Source organism: Antennarius striatus, chromosome 20, assembly GCF_040054535.1.
Source record: "Antennarius striatus isolate MH-2024 chromosome 20, ASM4005453v1, whole genome shotgun sequence".
NCBI classification, from domain to species: Eukaryota; Metazoa; Chordata; class Actinopteri; order Lophiiformes; family Antennariidae; genus Antennarius; species Antennarius striatus.
In genome coordinates, this window is record NC_090795.1 from 7,104,759 (window position 1) to 7,122,626 (window position 17,868).

General features: G+C 43.0%; 2 protein-coding genes across 4 annotated transcripts; both read right to left on the minus strand.

Moving 5' to 3' along the window:
* Positions 1-21: 21 nt before the first annotated feature.
* On the minus strand, positions 22-15,025 carry spata13 (spermatogenesis associated 13). 3 transcript variants are annotated; one of them, XR_011039033.1, is made up of 15 exons: positions 14,326-15,025; positions 7,902-9,428; positions 6,922-6,957; positions 5,974-6,426; positions 5,191-5,335; positions 4,868-5,013; positions 4,416-4,595; positions 3,718-3,894; positions 3,360-3,539; positions 3,043-3,275; positions 2,723-2,852; positions 2,218-2,593; positions 2,003-2,077; positions 769-906; positions 22-159 (listed from the first exon to the last, which is right to left on the minus strand). XR_011039033.1 is itself a non-coding variant. In XM_068343630.1 (14 exons), the coding sequence occupies exons 1-14, from the start codon at positions 14,332-14,334 to the stop codon at positions 1,721-1,723; spliced, it is 3,849 nt and encodes a 1,282-aa protein (XP_068199731.1). In that variant the 5' UTR covers positions 14,335-15,020; the 3' UTR covers positions 1,215-1,720. The 3 variants fall into 3 exon arrangements, 2 of the variants coding, with proteins under 2 accessions (XP_068199731.1, XP_068199732.1); XM_068343630.1 differs by lacking the exons at positions 22-159; positions 769-906 and adding an exon at positions 1,215-1,902 and having other exon boundaries at positions 14,326-15,020; XM_068343631.1 differs by lacking the exons at positions 22-159; positions 769-906; positions 6,922-6,957 and adding an exon at positions 1,215-1,902 and having other exon boundaries at positions 14,326-15,018.
* A 637-nt stretch (positions 15,026-15,662) lies between these two features.
* c1qtnf9 (C1q and TNF related 9) lies at positions 15,663-17,186 on the minus strand. Its single transcript, XM_068304302.1, has 4 exons — positions 17,139-17,186; positions 16,811-17,010; positions 16,644-16,706; positions 15,663-16,506 (listed from the first exon to the last, which is right to left on the minus strand). Exons 2-4 carry the CDS (start codon positions 16,995-16,997, stop codon positions 15,737-15,739), a joined length of 1,020 nt encoding a protein of 339 aa, XP_068160403.1. The 5' UTR covers positions 16,998-17,010; positions 17,139-17,186; the 3' UTR covers positions 15,663-15,736.
* Positions 17,187-17,868: the final 682 nt, after the last annotated feature.

Here is a 17,868-nt window from a genome sequence, read left to right on the forward strand (position 1 = left end):
CACCACAGCAGCAATGATGATGGCGAGGTGAGGGATGTTCAGCAGGCGGGCCCAGAGCTTCTTGATTCCTTTGGGCTTCCGTCTCGTCTTCCTGTACTTCCTGCAAATCTTCTGCAGGGTGTGGTCGACCGTGGCCACCTTCACAGACACGTCTGAAATCTACAGGCAGGGGGGAAGGTGACACGCTCAGCTGGGCTGTGGCGATGGAGTAAATACTACTTGCCCTTTCAAGTTGACGTTTTAATCTCTATGGACTCTATTAGGGATGCAGTTAATGGGGTATAAATGATGTGAAAAAGCACACATAAATAAGTCTTGATTGTGTATATGCATCAGCAAGGAATATTAGTGCACTGGTCTGGGAGAAAAAAATAGCAAGAGAGGAATGCTGGTGTTCTGAGAAACTGAAGAGGGTGAAATTTGCAGAGAAATGTCAAGAAAGTGAAATCTCATCATTCATTTCTTAGCTCACGTAGGAATATGTCTGACAGCAACAGCAACTCCATCAGATGCAAGGCACTCATTGAGTTACCCGACGCACATGTATTATTCATTCAGTGTCATCCCATACGGTGAAAACAGCTCCGACAATCACAAGTCAACAGGATCTAGATTCCAGTATGAAAAGCAGTTTATTTCAATGTGCTACATAACTAAAATATTATGACGTGCCCACAAATCTCCAGGCCTGAATTTGTAGCTTGTGTTCTGTACTGTACTATACCATCGTAGCCATAGCAACACCATATTGTATACATCTGTACTCACACTGGCAGCATCATGTTGAGAAGCATTATCTCCACCCGTCTGCTCGGTCTCCTCGTGGACTGTGCCCATGACACAGACATCCCTTCAGGCACTTTATCATCTAATTCCTGGATCTCAGGTTCGTAAAGATCCTTTCTCCTTCAGAACAAGAAGCGCGTTAAAAGCAGCAGCAGCAGATAGAAACCGCACCGAGCCACATAACACACTGAATGCACAGTGGACAGGTGTGTGAAACCAGATCCTTCAGAACAGGTGAGCGGTGGACAAACAGGGAGATCGCTGATGGAAACTGACCTCCTCTGATGCTATGGATAACGTTTCATTCACCGCAGTAAAATTCACAAGAACCAATATTTAGCACGTACTGTATTTAATTGGCAACAAGAGGAAACGACTACTTAAGAGGGATAAGCAAATATTTTATAAATGACAACAGTTTCATCAGGCATGTTTGTACAAGAGTTTTATTTACAGAGTTAACAGGGAAGGTGAATGTGTCAGTAATTCATCCTCTGGCTTCAGGCCTGGAGTTGACAGACTTGCAGCGATAAAAAGGGTCCATCCGTCAGGAAATACTAAAACCATGTTTGTCAATGTAAAAGAACATTTATACATTGTTGTCATATTATTCATAAATATGTCTTTCAGTTGGAATTAATAGGACAAGAGTGGAGGGGGGACCTCTTCAGTGAGCAGCATCTTAACACATTGGCAAGAATGTAAGTGAGTCTTTTCACAATGAAGTTGTGCCACTTTTCAAATCAAAGGCACGAGACTTCAGCAACAAACAAACATGTAAGACACAATGAGAAAGAAGTGAGGCACAACCAACTTCACACATTCACAAGCATGGCAAAAAGAAAGTGTTCGTTGAGTCTTCAGGACGGACTGAGTGCTCTAAACATGCACAGGGAAAGACAAAAAAACAAAACAAAACGAGAAAGCAACAGCCTCATTTCCTGAAAAAGGCATTGCGGGTGATGCTGTACAACAGGTGGTAAGGTTTTCGTTTGGGGGGCTCAGCCAGTGAAAAGACTTGCTGCTGAGGCACGCTGGTTGGAATGGTGATGTGACGCTGGTGCAGTGGGTGAAGGTTTTGGTGGTGTGGAGGGACAGATCCAGAATAACCAATTGCTAAAAGAGGCGAATAAGCAAATACAGAAAGATCTGAATTACAGTTACGCAGTCAAGTGGAGGCAGAAGGCTAATTAACTAGGATTAAATACATCCTTACGTTTACTCTTCCCATTTTTGGCTCTTCTGGCATTAATAATAGCCTGTTTTCTTTGTTCTTCACTGATGTCCATTCCTGATAAACACAAATACACCTTTAGATTAAAATATTTCCAGCCACTCCCTTCAGTCAGCTGAGTCAGCTCACCTGTAATTTATTATCTGCCTCCAGTAAATGCTACGTATCACAGTTGTGAAGAATCCAGCGTGACTCACCCATCTCTTGGTCTTCCTTGACTCGGTGTCTCTCCTTGGCAAACGCCTGTAACCACCGCTGCTTGTCCTGCGCCTTCCTGCAGCACAGCACACACACAAATTCCAGAGTGGAGGCATTTTGCAGGCGAAGAGCGTTCTTCAGAGTCAGGCCCAGGTCCAGGTCCCGCCCGTCGGGTACGTCGACCACCTCGGTCTGATCCATATCCAGACGCCCCCGGTAGTGGAGCAGGTCTCTGCGCAGGACGTCTTTTTTACAATCGATCAACTGGTGGTCGAACAGGAAGAAACTGCGCTGTTGCATTTTGCCTTGCCGGATGATTCGAGTCAGCTCCCCAGAGTGGATGAGCTCGGAGCTGCGCTCCAGCACGTTGGATCCCTGCAGCAACATGGTTACACCCAGGTTTATACTAAATGACATCATTTTTATAAGGGCGGTAAAGTGTAAATTTCTATAAGGGAGGGAAAGTGTAAAAAAATCCAAGTGACATTGTCGGATTCTCATCACCTCCCAGTGCAGAATGGCCATCTGCCAATGAGCAATGGTGTCGAGACTCTCCAGCCGTCTCTTCCTCTCATTTATCAGACTAGCCACATTCTTCATAGCCTCATAGGCTTTGCTTACTCCACTGTGATCACTGAAATAAAACAAGATAGAAATGAGACTATGGCCCACTTCAGGCATAAAGCTCACGGGATATTCCATTCGTAATAAAAAAAGTGAGCAATCAAACCACTATTGTGGTAACGGGATACCAACATGTGAAAATTCTGAAATTAGCTCCATTAGCAGCACAAGCAGAGAAGTGATCATTTCCAGGAGACTACCTGTGGTCTTTGGGGGTGTACTTCAGCAGTTCTCCCAGCTGCAACGGGTATTTACAGATCTTCTGAACTGGTGTAAGCAAGAAACCCGCTATAGAAATATCGATCATCTGCTGGAGGAGTCGGCAGGCCTCGAAAAAGTGCTTGTATTTGCCCAACTTCATGAGACGCTGCAGCTCAGCGCACGCTGCTGGATGAGTGTTACAGTAGTCAGAGTAGATAGAGAAGCCCTCGCCCTGAAGAAAAAGGAACACAAAACATTTAATCAGGGAAATAAATGGGTATAAGTAATTAAATTAACTGGGGAATGGTGGCACTACCTGCAAGAGAAAACAAGAGCCTATTTCACTGAGATGTGGTTGGTTTTTGTTGTACTTCCTTTCCAGGTCTCGGAGAAACTGTCTCTGAAACCTGTAGATGTCTTCTATGTTGCTGAAGATGGTTTTCAGCTGCAGCTCGGTGAACATGTCTGGATGTTTACGGCACTGACGGATGTAACCCTGAAAATCAAAATGAAAACAGTTCACATACCGGCCAATGGGGGGAGCTGGATGATCAAGCCATTACTGAACCACACACATACTGGACATGATCAGAAAGTACAAAAGCTGGAGTAAACAGTAACATCTCCAACATGACAGATGCAGCAGTTACAGATTTAAATGTTGAGGTGCGTACATCACAGATATCCTTTAGGTGCTTGATGTAGATGCGTTCAGTATTCATGATTTCCTGAACCACATTGGTCCTCATCTGCTCCCTGTGCTGAGCGTTGTGAGCGTCCCTGGGATCCGAATCCTGGTCCACCACACTCTCCACACTCTCTGTGCTCGAGTCTTCCTGGTTCACTCGCACCTGAAACACATCCGCCGCACACTTCCTGATCAGCGTTCAAATCGAAAATAATCTCAAAATTTTCAAACCACATTCATCGTTTTCTTGTCCTTGACACATTTTCATGATTCAAATACATAAAAGTAAAGCTCACAAATGAAGCAAATATATGTTAAAAAATAATTAAGTGCTTCTTCTACCACTACTAAATGTACTCCACACCACTGAGTCAGCAGCATGTGCAAGTTTAACCAGCCCTTTGGGAGATATTGATTCAGCCATAAGTAATAACGCAGCAGAAGTCTATCTGCCAATCAACCAACCCCCTCATGGTTACCACAGCCTGCCTAATTAAGACTCAACTGTCAATCAGCTCTGGTCACCACAGAAACCAGCTGAACCTCTGAGGTTTGAACTCTTCCACACACACATTGTTAGGAAGCCCGATGAGGCTTGTTTGGAGCTAAGCCAGTTTACAAGTCTTTACAGTTGTGCTGGAGAGCAAACAACCATTCAACACAAAGGTTAGGAAGTCCACTTACCCTCACAAAGCTGGAGGGGAACCAGGCCTCCCGGTCGGCCCCCCTGCCCCACCACCAGTCCTTATGCGAGGCTTCCAGAACACGGATAACATCCCCAGCTTTGAACGCTAGCTCCTGCTCCTCCATGGTCACATGGTCCCAGAGAGCCTCGGCGCACACCGTGTGGCCGGAGCTTATCCACTGAGCAACACACAAACAGATAAAGATACAATTACATGCAGTCTAATCCTGTGTCTAGCATGTACAGTAAAGCCCGACCCCTGTAGACACCGCAGCGGTGGACTCTTCTGCTGAACCGCAGCCAAACATCTTGAAAACACAGACAGCAGAAACATTTTCACATGGCTGTCCACGGGGAATGTTTACAATAAGTTACATCATCGCTAATTCCATCCACATTTTTAGATGTTTTGAGTTTTGCGGTGAGGGAAGCTTCCCCTTGTCAGCCTCACCTCGTTGAGCACAGAGAGCTCCACCCCCGGCTGGAGGTAGGGCGTGACACTAGTGAGCTCATCAAAGCTACCCTCCTCCTCATCGTCCTCTTCCTCCTCCTCGCTCACGCTGTCGTCGAGCGTCACCGAACACTCAGACATTCCGTCTGCGATTACATACAAAGAGATGAAAACTATGTGACAAGATTTAAACAGCGCGGTAAACAATTCACAGATGCTCAGCTGGCTCCACACCAACATTTTCCGCTAACACACTTATTGACATTCTCAGTCTCTTTCCCACACACTTTAATTATGGGATCAAAAACAATCCTGGTACTCACCACTAAGCACTCTGTGGAGCCTACGCCGTCCGACACGGTCTAGTCCAATAGGGGTGCTCTGGGAGAGGGTGGTAGGGCGAAACCTGGCCGACACGCCTTTATAGGGGGGGACCCGGTGGGATGGGATGGGAGGCCGGGTGAGGGGCTGCAGGGGAAAGAGGAAACATTTATTTAGGATTTTCTTACATTCTCTGGCTTTTGCAGGAGACCTCTCGCTAATCAAAACCATGTTTTTTGGGACTTTTTGCCCATTCTATATTTTTGTCATTTGAGTACTTTCTTACAATCATTTGAAACAGAGCAGGAAATGAGTAACAGACAGGCGAAACAAAAATTACCCGGTCAGTTTCAAACTGAGATGTTCAAATATAAAAATTTACTTGAAATGCATCCATGTTTTCTGTGACAATAAGCAATTTATATGCAGTTAAAAGATGAATCTATTTTCATTAAATATCTGCAGAGTAAAAACACTATGTGTATTAACCACCACCCACAAACTTGGCACTGACATAATGTTGCTCTTTTATCTTAGAATGTTTATTATGTTTGAATGTTTGAGTTAAGTTTGTGCATGATTGGAACCAAAATCATCTCAAACATTTGATAATTTGAATCATATATTTCCTTATTTGGATGCTTTCATTAGTGCACCAATCAGTCTGAGGTCAAGCTTGATTTAACACTTCACTGCACAAATTTGCATTTCTAGATCAGCCTTTTTTACTTTATTCAAAAAGTTCTCACTTCTGGTAGGTTCTTAGTGTAACTGTAAATGCTTACAGAAGGAAGGCAGTCATCCTTCTCCTCAGCATCAGACGAGAACAGATCCACGCCTCCGATCACTGAGACCGGCCGCTGCTTCCTGCTCTGACTGTCGTCGTTCATGCAGCATCTCTCAGCGCTTTCTCCATTCCCACTAGTGTTATTGCCACAGCAGTTGTTATGCGATGACACCATCCGTTCTTCAGCATGCAGCTCTGCAACTTCCTCAGGAATGGAGTGCTTCCTAGAAGCTACCTGCCCATAGTCAGAGGTAGGCCGAGGCTTTTGGCGCCCAGTCCTACGTCTGGGCTTGACAGACAATTTTTCTGTGGAAGAAGGTGGCGCTGCTTCTGTGGGTGATGTGAGTGACTCTGAGAGGCCATCTGGGGAGATAGGAGGGTTGCTGCTGGTTGTTCCAGAGACGTCTACAGGTTTCAGAAGAGCTTCTTTCCCTTGTGGGTCTGATGTCACCTTGGGATCAGAGGAACACAGTTCAATGAGGACAATTGTATTGATTATATCTCTCTGTTCACTGACCCTCAAAGTAATGAGATGAAGAACATAATGTCTGCAAGGAAACTAATCTGCTAATCAGAAACAGAAGAAAATGGTACTGTAAAGCCACAAAGCTACAAGCAGCCATCTTGCTTCGATCTCAAGGCAGACCCAGAAGGATCAGAGTGAATTTATTTTAATGAACGTTATCAGGACGCTCATGGGAAACTATACTATCAAGTGAAAGAGTTAAGGTTCTCACGGAGATTGTCTGCTCATACTAAACACAATAAACCCCTATGCTTATCAAGTTTAAACAAGAACGGCAACAGAAATTGCACAAATGTCCCACAATTAAACGTTATCATACTGCATGTACTGTATGCTCAACGGTCAAATATTGGCCAACGGTTACTCATTTGGAAATTTGCATTCTAAGTCAGTTAGAATGCCACTGATGTCAAAGCTCACCTCTTGGTTCTGTCGGTCTGGTTCCCGGCAGATGCACTGGAAAGGCACACAGTGGAATAGCACCATGGTAAAATAAACAAAAACACACTGGTCCGTGTCCTCAAGGCCAAATCCCTACAAAATTCTGAGGCCAGTAAAAGCCACTTGATTTCTAAAGTAAAAAAATGTGAATATTATAGGTCATTTCAAAAACAAAATTCTGCTCTAAAAGAAAACATATCGCGCTAAAATTGTGCGTTCATAATGCCGTCTACCCGGCGGCGCTGCTAGCTGCCAGGCCCAGTGGCCATGGTGTTGGACTTTGATCGACTGGGATTCAACTCAAAGGCGAGACGTGAGGTGGGGGGGTGTACTCACTCAGAACTGCCTACCCCCCCCCCCCCTTCACCACAGTAACAGGACTATGGAACCACTTTTGCACAAGGGTCACAACTCATAAACAATACCTAATCATTAACTATATCCGTTCCTTCAGTGCACTGAGTAGCAGAGAACAGCTGGCTTGACCATGTGACCTTGTTGCGGCAGAAGTCAGTATATCAAACCTTGACAGGAAGAGGACAGTTACGCTTATGTCTTTATTTATTTGACACTGACAGCAACATACAATCTGAGCTTGGTATTTTTAGCATACAAGCTCAAGCGTAGCACCGACGTGAAAATTTACCTGTGCGTTGGAATTATGCCAGATTCAAATATCAGTTTATAAAAATCACCTCTCAAAGGAGTGATCATTTCAAGGGTCAATGTCATCTAAGAAAACTGGCGTCATATTCCCTCAATCTTTCAACACTTCCTTGTTCTTTAAAACCACATAGTGAGTGAATGACGAAGGTGTAATTCACTCACTGAATGACATTCTTCATGCTTGTTTTTAAATGTCTGGATTTACAGATTTAAAGTAAACAGAAGTGAGACAGAAAGTAGGATTATTTCACATCAGACTAGTCGCTCTACTGAGAGAAATTTGACTCCCTTACCTGGTCAGGAGGCACGGTGACCTCAGGATGTTGGTTTTTTTGGTTGAGTGGAGATGAGTCACACTCTGCTGTACATGCTGAGGCTACAGTCAGTGAATTATAATGAGCAGAGATGCTAGGTAAAATCTGTCCTTTTTTTTCTGGGGGCTCCGCAGAAGCTGGGCTCATGAGGACCTGGTGCTGCGGTGGGACAACTTCGTACTCCGGCTGTGGGTGAATCTGAGGGGCGTGTCCCACGGACAAGACCCGAGCTCTGACGGGAGACGGCCGGCGTTGTCGCTCGCCGGTTGTTAGGCATGGCACGCGGCGGGAGTAGTCGTCGTGGAGGCGGCTCAGGGGCGACATGAGAGACGGGCAGGTGGGACTCGGCGAGGGGCTCCGCCTGCGTCGGACAGTCAGGTCATTCATACTACCCACAAGCTTTAGCATTGGCCCTTTGGTGGTCGTCGGGCCCTTCCTGCGGCCCTGGAGTTCCACAGACGAGGCGCTGGCCGTTCTCTGAATGCCTGGTGTCCAATTGGACATGCCGGTCCTCTGGGGGTCTTCCTTAGGCAAAGATCCTGGAGATGCAGGTTTGCGTCTGAAAGGCGCTTTAAATATATGAAGATTTTCTGCACTTTTGCTCAGTCTGCTTAGCACCGTGACATTTGCGTTCTCATTCACGTTATCGGTTTGTGCGTTTGCCTTGGAGGCCTGTTCTGTTTTCCGACCATCCACAGCTTCATTTGTGCTTCTTTGTACTTGTTTTTCATTCCCAGTATCGAATATAGAAATGCGTCCCGCTCCATACGCTCTCCTGATACTTCTGGAGAATCGTGTGTTGCGCGCAAGACCATTTCCTTCCTCATTTTCTTCATCATCATAGTCCTCAATGTCTGATTCACCTTGGCTCGTTTGAGCCAATTTTTGGTCAGCAGAATTCCCATTAGACACACTATCTAATGCACACTTGAAATTACTTTTTGAATCATCTAGACCAAAGTCAATGTTGGCTACAATGGTGCCATTAGCTACGTCCTGATTAGATGAAGGGACGTGTTCTCCATCGCTGGGGATGGCTCCTCTGCTCTGTATACCCTGGAGCACAGAGGAGCGGAGTTTTTTGAAAGAGTCCACCACACCCAACCCAGACAATCCGGACCAGGCTGGTGGGCCACCGTTGACTCCGCTGCTGTGGGCTGAAGTAGAGGTCACAGCGGTTGGACTTTCAGCAGTTAGAAGGTCCTTCTTTGAGTTAGAAAAAAGTTTAATGATCCTAGAGGTGTACGGCTTCCCCTCAGGCTGACCTATAACAGGGATGGGGGAGTTCATTCCATTCAGTCTGTTTTCTTCAGGACCTGCAGTCATCAGCTGTACTTGAGCACTACACCCAGACAGCAGATAAGGGACTGCATTTCTGTCAGCGCAACTGTGGAATGGGTATATATCACTGAGAGGTCTGCTCTGAATTAGCGGCTCCGCTTTAGGGTTCTGGAGGTAAGGAAGAGGGTCTTCACTGGTGGATAAGACCCTGTCCTGTTGTTCAACCTGCAAAACCAGAGAGATTCATTTGAGAGATCTTTTCATGTCGTAACGTGGAAAATGTCATGATCTGATGAAAAAGTTTGCTACCAGATTAGATAGCAATAAATGCGCATATATAGAAAATACAGATTAACAGAAAGATTAACATTCACAGGGTACTAAGGAGTAAGACCGCTTTTATGGGGAATATTATATACATTTGTCCTTGGTGCCGTCCAAGGAGAGCTGAGGCCCAGGTTGGGGTGGTGTTGTGCTATGTTCAGCTTTAGTGAGAGTGGGTGTGGGTGTGGGTATGTGCGGGTGTGTGCGTGTGCGCGTGTGTGTGCAGTGGCCAACGCATCGGAGCCTTTGAAGTGAGGCTTTGTGAGCATGACTAAGCAATGAAATTTGCTAATCCCTTGTGATTAATGTATTAAATTGCCTTGTTTTCTCCAGATTACATAGATGATGAGGCGATAGTGATGGGAGAATTGCGTGGGTTTCAAAGCACTCAACATTGTTCAACCCTTTATTCCAAAACACAAAATCATTTATCATTTATTTCTCCAGATATGCATTCATCAAATGTAATTTATCATATGGTGAATTTTGGCTTGTAGTGAGTAAATGACCAATGACCACAACAGAAATCAGACACTGAATTCAAACAACTTTACATTTCTGACATTTATAATGTGATGGGTCAAAAATCTGCTGTGAAGAAGGCCTAATGTCTGTTCACTAAAGTCACGCGGATTCCACATTTCTTATATCTGGAGTTGTGTTCAGTGTTCGAAAAAATATAGAATCACACATCATAATTCTTTTTTAGCAGGCAAATCCTTTACAAATATTCCAGATTTTACTTTTGAGCTTGTATTGAAAGGATATCTATAAATAAAGCAGAAAAATTTGAACTATAGAATTATGAACTGTGGACAAAAGTAAATGGATGCCTGGTTTGGTTCAATTCAAAATGAACTTTGGTACAAAATCCAGGTCAATGTGACTCATTTGAACTTGTGAACATAGTCCACTGAACACCAGTGAGCATCAGAAACAAGCAAGCTTTGCTAGGGAAGAATTCCTGATACTCTTTACGCCATTACAACTTTTATAACCTCTTAATAAGTTCTCAGTCAAAAAGTCATTAACCGTGTCAAAACAACTGTCCGGTCAAGTTCTGATCTTATCCCAGCCTTTTAATTTGGATGTTCTGTTCGGATTTTAAAAAACCGGTGAGAATGTCCTTCTGGAAAATACCAGAGATGTTTGCTTTGGTCTGGACCAAGATAATCGAACTACAAGTGTGAACGCACCCTTGTGGAAAACATTTCATTAGCATTGCCTGCTCCTAACACAAACTAATGGATTTATTTTATGCTTTGGAGACAGTGTTACTCCTGCTGACATGTACACATACAGGTAGAAGCAGGGATCCTGGAACTCTCCCATACCTCCCATCTCCATTGAGTTCATCGGCAGATGGGCTCAGTCAAACTCGCCGTGGAAACTGCTGTCACCTCAACTAGCCTGCTCCATCAAACCCAACACTTACATAAACAGAGCCATCGCTGCCAGGCACCACTGCTGACAGACAGTAACCATCCCCCGTCAACAATGTGCTGCTTTCACTGCTGTCCTGAATTGTCTACTTGTACTTTAGTCCTCCACAACCACTGAAGACACACTGAACAGTGAGTTGAAAGAAAAAGAAGTAATGGATCAATTATTCCATCGATTTTTCAAGCAAAACGACAGATGATAGGGAAGGAATTTCTATAGCTTGAGCAGGTTGTTCCTGTCATGTCATTCTGCCAACTGTGCTATCCTTCAACACCTTTGTGCGTTCTCTCTAAACCTGGCGCCAACAGTCACAGACCAGTTGGTGTCTGCTAATACTTGGCAATACTGTTAGTCAGAACCAGGCTGATCACAGGAGGACACCTTGACATCCCGCAAAAAGGCAACACACATAAAACATTAACGGTGAACATTTAGTCATAGTCAACTTTATTGTAAATGTACCATATATGCACAACATACAGCACAGATGAAATTACAGTCCTCTCAGACTCCAAGAAATATAAATCATGTTATTTTATGAAAGTGTAGATTTTCATTTACTGTTATTTTTAGCCAGCTGTATTGTGTTCTTAGATTGAATGCATGAATTTCATTGCCAAGAAACTCATAATGTAAATGGTAGATATGCTTGATTGCTGAAGTGTCTGAAAACATAAATTTTATTGTCTGTCAAGATGAAAGGTCTTAATTTCCTTTAGATCTTGGCAGAAAAATCTGATTTATATTGAAAACATACATACACACATACACAGTTTGTATTCACTACTCCCATACTTTATCTCCCGCTGTCTATGAATACAGAACACTTTTGCTATTGTAATCTTTCACATATAATTTCTGCTCTGCTTACAACAAGATCCCTGCTGTTGTTTGACCCCCCCCCCAGCTAAAACTGAGGATGGGAGCGGCACTCTAGGGCCCTGGTCCAAAGTTAATTAAGAGCTCAGGGAGGACCCCCCACCCCCACACACACACACTCGTATGCACACACAGCAGCCAGCTGGGCCTGCTTCAGATTAGATTCCCAGAGACAAGGATGAACATGCACCCAGATACATAAACATGTACACAAGGGCTTAAAGCATGCACTCCAAAAACACATGCACAGTTAGAGAATAGGTTCTCATAGTCCACCTAGCCATGTGCACTGAAAATGATTACGTGTACAGAGCTGAACATGAAGCAAAAAACGTTCAAAACATTACATTTTTTTCTTTTTCGCCAGAAAACCCAGGCATTTTTGTGGAAGGTTATAAATGCATAGTGATAAGTGGCCTCCTTGACATAGTTCAGTCTGCAAAGGTATGCTCTGCCTGAGGCAAGGATAAAACTCATTAGGTCAGAATAAATTCTGCATTAAATTGAAAGACCAACAGACAGGGAGTATCATGGGAGAGTAAGATTTATTGTTCATTTTCCATTCTCTTGCTTAAGTATGAGACAGACACAACCACCCTGGGGCAAAATCATCATTCCTTTGGAAGTTGTCATCTTCCTGGTTGTCTATTTGTCACAGTTAATGAGAGCTGTAAGGCAAATGCAGACTTTTTCTAAGTTGTCCCAAAACAACACTGTAGTGTTTAAAGAAAAGAGTCTCTGATCGGCTATATCAGTGTTGGTTACTAGTATTATATGAAACTCAAGTTGAGCTTATGTTCAGTACTGGACAAAGAGATAATTGTGTTTTGTCTTTTAGGTTAATATGACAACTAAATAAAGACACTTCACAACATTTACTATTACATAAATAATACACATTCAAATCTTTTTGGCCTTTATGTTTCTTGGATGAACTGACAGCCAGTTTCTCAGCAAAGATGAAATGTGTCTGCAAGAAAATCTACTTTGTGGGACACAGTGTAGGAGTTTGTACGTTGGTGTGTGTGTGTGTATAGCCAATTTCTCTTCCATCTCAGTAATAATCTGATTAGTGGAGCTTTACCAGTCTGTGTTTAGGACTGGTTTCATTTACACATGATAGCCTAATCAGTCAGACAACTAGGCTTTTCAGCACTGACTGAGGATGACATCCAATGCTTGTTGACAGCAGGATACAACTTTGTGTCCTTTCATTTTAAGTGTAAAATTTAGGCTAAAAAGTACATTTCTACCACCAGTAATCATACTACATATGTCCCGTCTTAGGTAGTTGCATGATTTTGACAAATATGACAATTTCCTATTTAGAATCTGATTTTTGACCAAGGCACAGTTACTTCAGCTAACAGGAAAAAAATGGATTGATAGAAATCATAAACTCAAACCAAGGAGTGCCACCTCTAACAGACAGACATTTAAACACCTAATGTAAAGCGTCCTCAAGAGAAAGCGAAAGTACTATACAGTATTTTTTAAGAAACACACCCTAGTGATAACCAACTATAAGTAGGCATTGTTGTCAAAGTTTAAAGTGAAAGATGTAAAGTGGTCAAAAGGCTGTGCTATCATAATTCAAAATCCATGAAAAACAGAAAACTCACCAGTGTTCCAGATCCAATGATACAACACAGGGATCTGAGACAATGACATGACTACTCATCGGCTAGTGATCTCCTAAATCGTCTTTTTCCCCCCCCAATAATGAAGACAAAATTTCCTGACAAACATTCCAGTTGATTGACCAGCACTAAAAAATGGATGTTTAAAGTTCTTTTAGCTTTAAGCTTACGTACAGTAAGATGGAATTAATTAGAAATAAACTAATGCGTCACATGCTACCAAGATATCTTTACAGATGTGAATGCGATTGTATAGAATTATGTTAAATTTCACATATCCTCTATAAACCAGGATGGATTAGGATAATGGTTTATGTAGATAACAGGCAAGAGTTAGAAAGGCAAAATAACAGGTTAATTAATGTGACTGCGCTGTGGTGATAACTGCAGACTCCTGTACGTGTAGCAAAGTTAGAATATGGAAAGAATGAAAGCATAATCTGAAAACACGGAGCTATGAAAGGGGATTAAACTGAGTACTTTCTAAGCTCATAAAGAACTCCAGGCCAAACTGCTTATTTATTTCTGCATTAATTAACTTTCTTTGGCCATAAAGCTCTTTGTAGCTGGTGGCCCCCTGCCCCTCCTTAACCAGCGCACTGCACCGCCTGGCATCTCCCACATCACTATAACAACCACGGCGGTAATGCACTGCAACAACCCCCTCTGGTCCCATTTCAACGAAGAGCACAAGAAGGGAAATCAATGCAGCTGTAAGGTGATCCACCACTGATGTAAATTATTTATTGGTGTTATTTTATTACCTGTGAAATGGCTGTTAAATTGCTTTGCTAATCACTCCACAGTTAACAGCAAGGAAGCCAAACTTTTCTCACCCTGCTCATAGTCGCTGGTGTCCTCTTGACCCTTACGTCCTTTCATCAATAGGCCAGCTGTTTTAGATGTTTATCCATAACGAGGTGGCCCGAGTTTCTCTGAGGCCCAGCGTCTTGCTACCCTGCGCTCATCCACTCGCGAAAACATGTCGAGCACAAGAACGACAAAGTTCGCTGCTAACTACCGACGCCACTAGCAACATGTTGAATCAAACGGCAGCCAGGCTCCTTGGGCTAGCAACTCAAGCTAGCTCACGAGATCAATGGTACACTTAGAAATTGCGCAACCGTTGCGGTTTGGGGTTTCGCTATCACCAACCGGCAAAACCTGGTTATCGTTGAAATGTGTCCAAAAGTGACGACGACTCAACCGTTCCTTCAAAAGCTGTTCAAAATTGCTAATAATGTCGGCGAAGACTCCCCATAAAAGAGGTCTTTCTTAGAGGATTGACCTGGCAAGCATCATTAATGCACTTGTTGCCGTGTTTGCAAGGGGCGGGGCTTCGACCGGTTTGGATTGCGATTACTGGTAGACCACTGTGACCAACCACCTGACAACCAATGACAAATCGTGTGAGAGTCTGTGACCACAAAGCCACGCCCACAGAGGAACGCTCCTCATTGAAGACAGAAACGCAGGACTACACTTCCTGCCTTTCTTCAAACAAAAAAGACTGGACCATCCAGTCCGCGTTGCATTGTTTTTCTCCTGTCATGTCATAGTAACACCCAACCTATTCTGCTGGATGTATCCCACGTAAATGCCCATCCCCACAACCCAGAGGAGGAAACTACACGATTTACTGAATAATGCTCTTTACCATACCTTAATAAGCAGAGCAAAATAAAAGTAAAGAATGGAGTAACACAGAAAACATCTTACTTGTTATAAATATGACTTTATAATTAATTTTTAATTTAAAAACTGTTGCTTAAATGCTAGTGGGATTACAATGTCAAGATAATGGCAGAAAAAAAAAAACTTCCTCTGAATGCACTCACAAGGTTTACAAATGTGTAAAATTACACATCCCAAGAAAAAACACCCTCATGAATATTTCTTACGTTGTGCTAGTGGGTTATTATTACTTAAGCAAAAAATCTAAATCTAAAAAATCTCAAATTTATTTTCTAGGTTTAGTCTACAACCATTAATTTAATTTACACATTAAATTATTTTGCAAGTCAATCATTTTTTGATTCATAAAGGGGTGGGGTAAAAATCATAAATTTTCTCTCTTAAGTACGTATATTGGTTTATATCAAGCAGCAAAGAATGGAAATACGTAACCTCTGAGTATGTTACATTTTGCACCTACATAGTTGTAGATAAAATTACCACCAAATTCACTTTTTAATGTCTTTATTTGAGAGTATTTTCACACCAGCATATAAAGCAACCTCGCCAAATTTAAGACCCAAAAATTAAGAATCCAGAGAAGGTGGTGTCATCATCATCATCAGCAAATAGCCCATTAAACAGCTCTCCCCCAACCACCTGCAGCCACACCTTGTCCCCCACATCCAGGTGCAGCACAACTCCCCCTGCTGCCTGATCCTCGCTACTCTGATAGGTATCTGTGGTGTGGATAATCTTGACGCCATTCTTCACGAGAGCCACTTTCACATTTCGGGAGAAGACAGTGATGTGGTAGGTAAAGAAATATGCTCCTGCTGTGGAACATGTGAACCTTCCTGTCTGTGGACCGTAATGATTCTGTTCATTGTAAATGATCTTGTCAAAGCGGATCGGTGTGTTAGCTGCTGGGAGTTTAGTTTGAGAAGTCAGCCCCACAGAGAAGGCACTTTTAGGAATAACAGCTTCATCCCCCTTCTCACCCTTCTCACCGCTCTCTCCTGTAGACCCTCTTTCACCACGATAACCAATATTACCTTTGTGGCCCGGAACACCAATTTCCCCCTTGGGCCCTGGCCTACCAGGGGGTCCCAGTGGTCCTTGAATGCCTCTGTCACCACGAAGGCCAGTTTCACCTTTGGTACCCTTCATACCAGGGGGACCAAAATCCCCTCTTGGTCCTTGGGGTCCAGGCAGCCCAAGATCTCCCTTATTTCCTTTCAGGCCAGTGGCCCCTTGGACTCCTTGGGGCCCCATTTTCCCAGGTGGCCCGTGTTCTCCATTTTCTCCCCTTTTTCCTTTGAGCCCTGCTGGGCCAACTGCACCTGTAAATGACACACATACGTTAAATTACATGTCCTTTACACTCAGTGTTTGCTCTTCAGTATAGTTACATTCCAGAAATACTGCACACAACAATTTTCCTACAGATTACTTTCCAAATGACTTTTTTTTCCCATACCAGGTTCTCCTTTGTCTCCCCTGTTGCCATTGTTGCCTGGTCGTCCAACAGGGCCAATTTCACCTTTTTATGGTTAATTCACAAATGACTGTTAATATAAAAAATTAAAGCTTCGAACGTTGGAAAAAAAAAAAAAAGAGTATTCAAATTGTCACTTCTGAACTTACCTTGATCCCCTTTGTCACCTTTGAATCCATCTCTGCCATCTCTACCAGGTGCACCATTGTGTCCGGGGTCTCCTGGGATCCCAGGGTGTCCACAAACACAACCTTTATTTGTGTTTTCTTCCTGTGCAACACATCTAACCATCAGTAGTAGGAGCACCAGGGTTACTGTACACTTCCTTTCCAACATTGTGCTTGATTATCTAAAAAAATCAAAGATTCTACTTCACAACTTTTAAACCAAATCCAATGGATACTTCCCAATCACATGAACAACTCAAACTTGCTATACAGTAATAGATCTTCAAATAATTTTCACTCAGGCACTTACCAGGGGAGCACAGTGGAACAGAGAATTGAGACACCAACTAAAGAAAACATAAGACGAAAAAGAACTTTGGACAAGAGTGGCCTCAAAGCCATTTCATTGGTCTGACTGTGTTTCAGCTTACTTATTGAGTCTATCAGTTCCACATCACCTGTCACCCTTCAAATGCTTCTCCAGTCTAGTTGAGGCTAATAATAAACATGTAGTTTAGCAGACCATGAGGATCAGACATGCAAAAGGCCATAGATTCTTATAGGCAGCTCTCCGGTACAATGATAAATTAAATATTCTGTTAACACTAACGATTGTGTATCCTCACCTCACATCTGCACGAATGAATACCTCTTTTTGATTAAGCAATTAAATATCATGTAGGGAGTGCATGCTTAACATAATATTGACCCCATAAAACTCATGCATTTACATAAAATGTGACCTTTTGTGACTCTAAGCCCATCCTGACCTCTCTAGAAGGCCTCAGACGTGTCTCTGCTTATCTTGAAGATAGTGGCGCTAATCTTTAGAATCAAGATTTACTCACTAAATTCCCAGAGGCTGGTAAAAGCTCTCCAAAGAATAAGAACTACAGCTACACCCAAACAGCAATACACTGTTTATATTTTAGAAACATTAGATGGCATTGATAACTCTTTTGTTTTTGTTGCACTCTATTGAAAACACAATAAGCTACTAAACAGAATTATTAAAATTAAACCAGCTACAGGTTTAATTT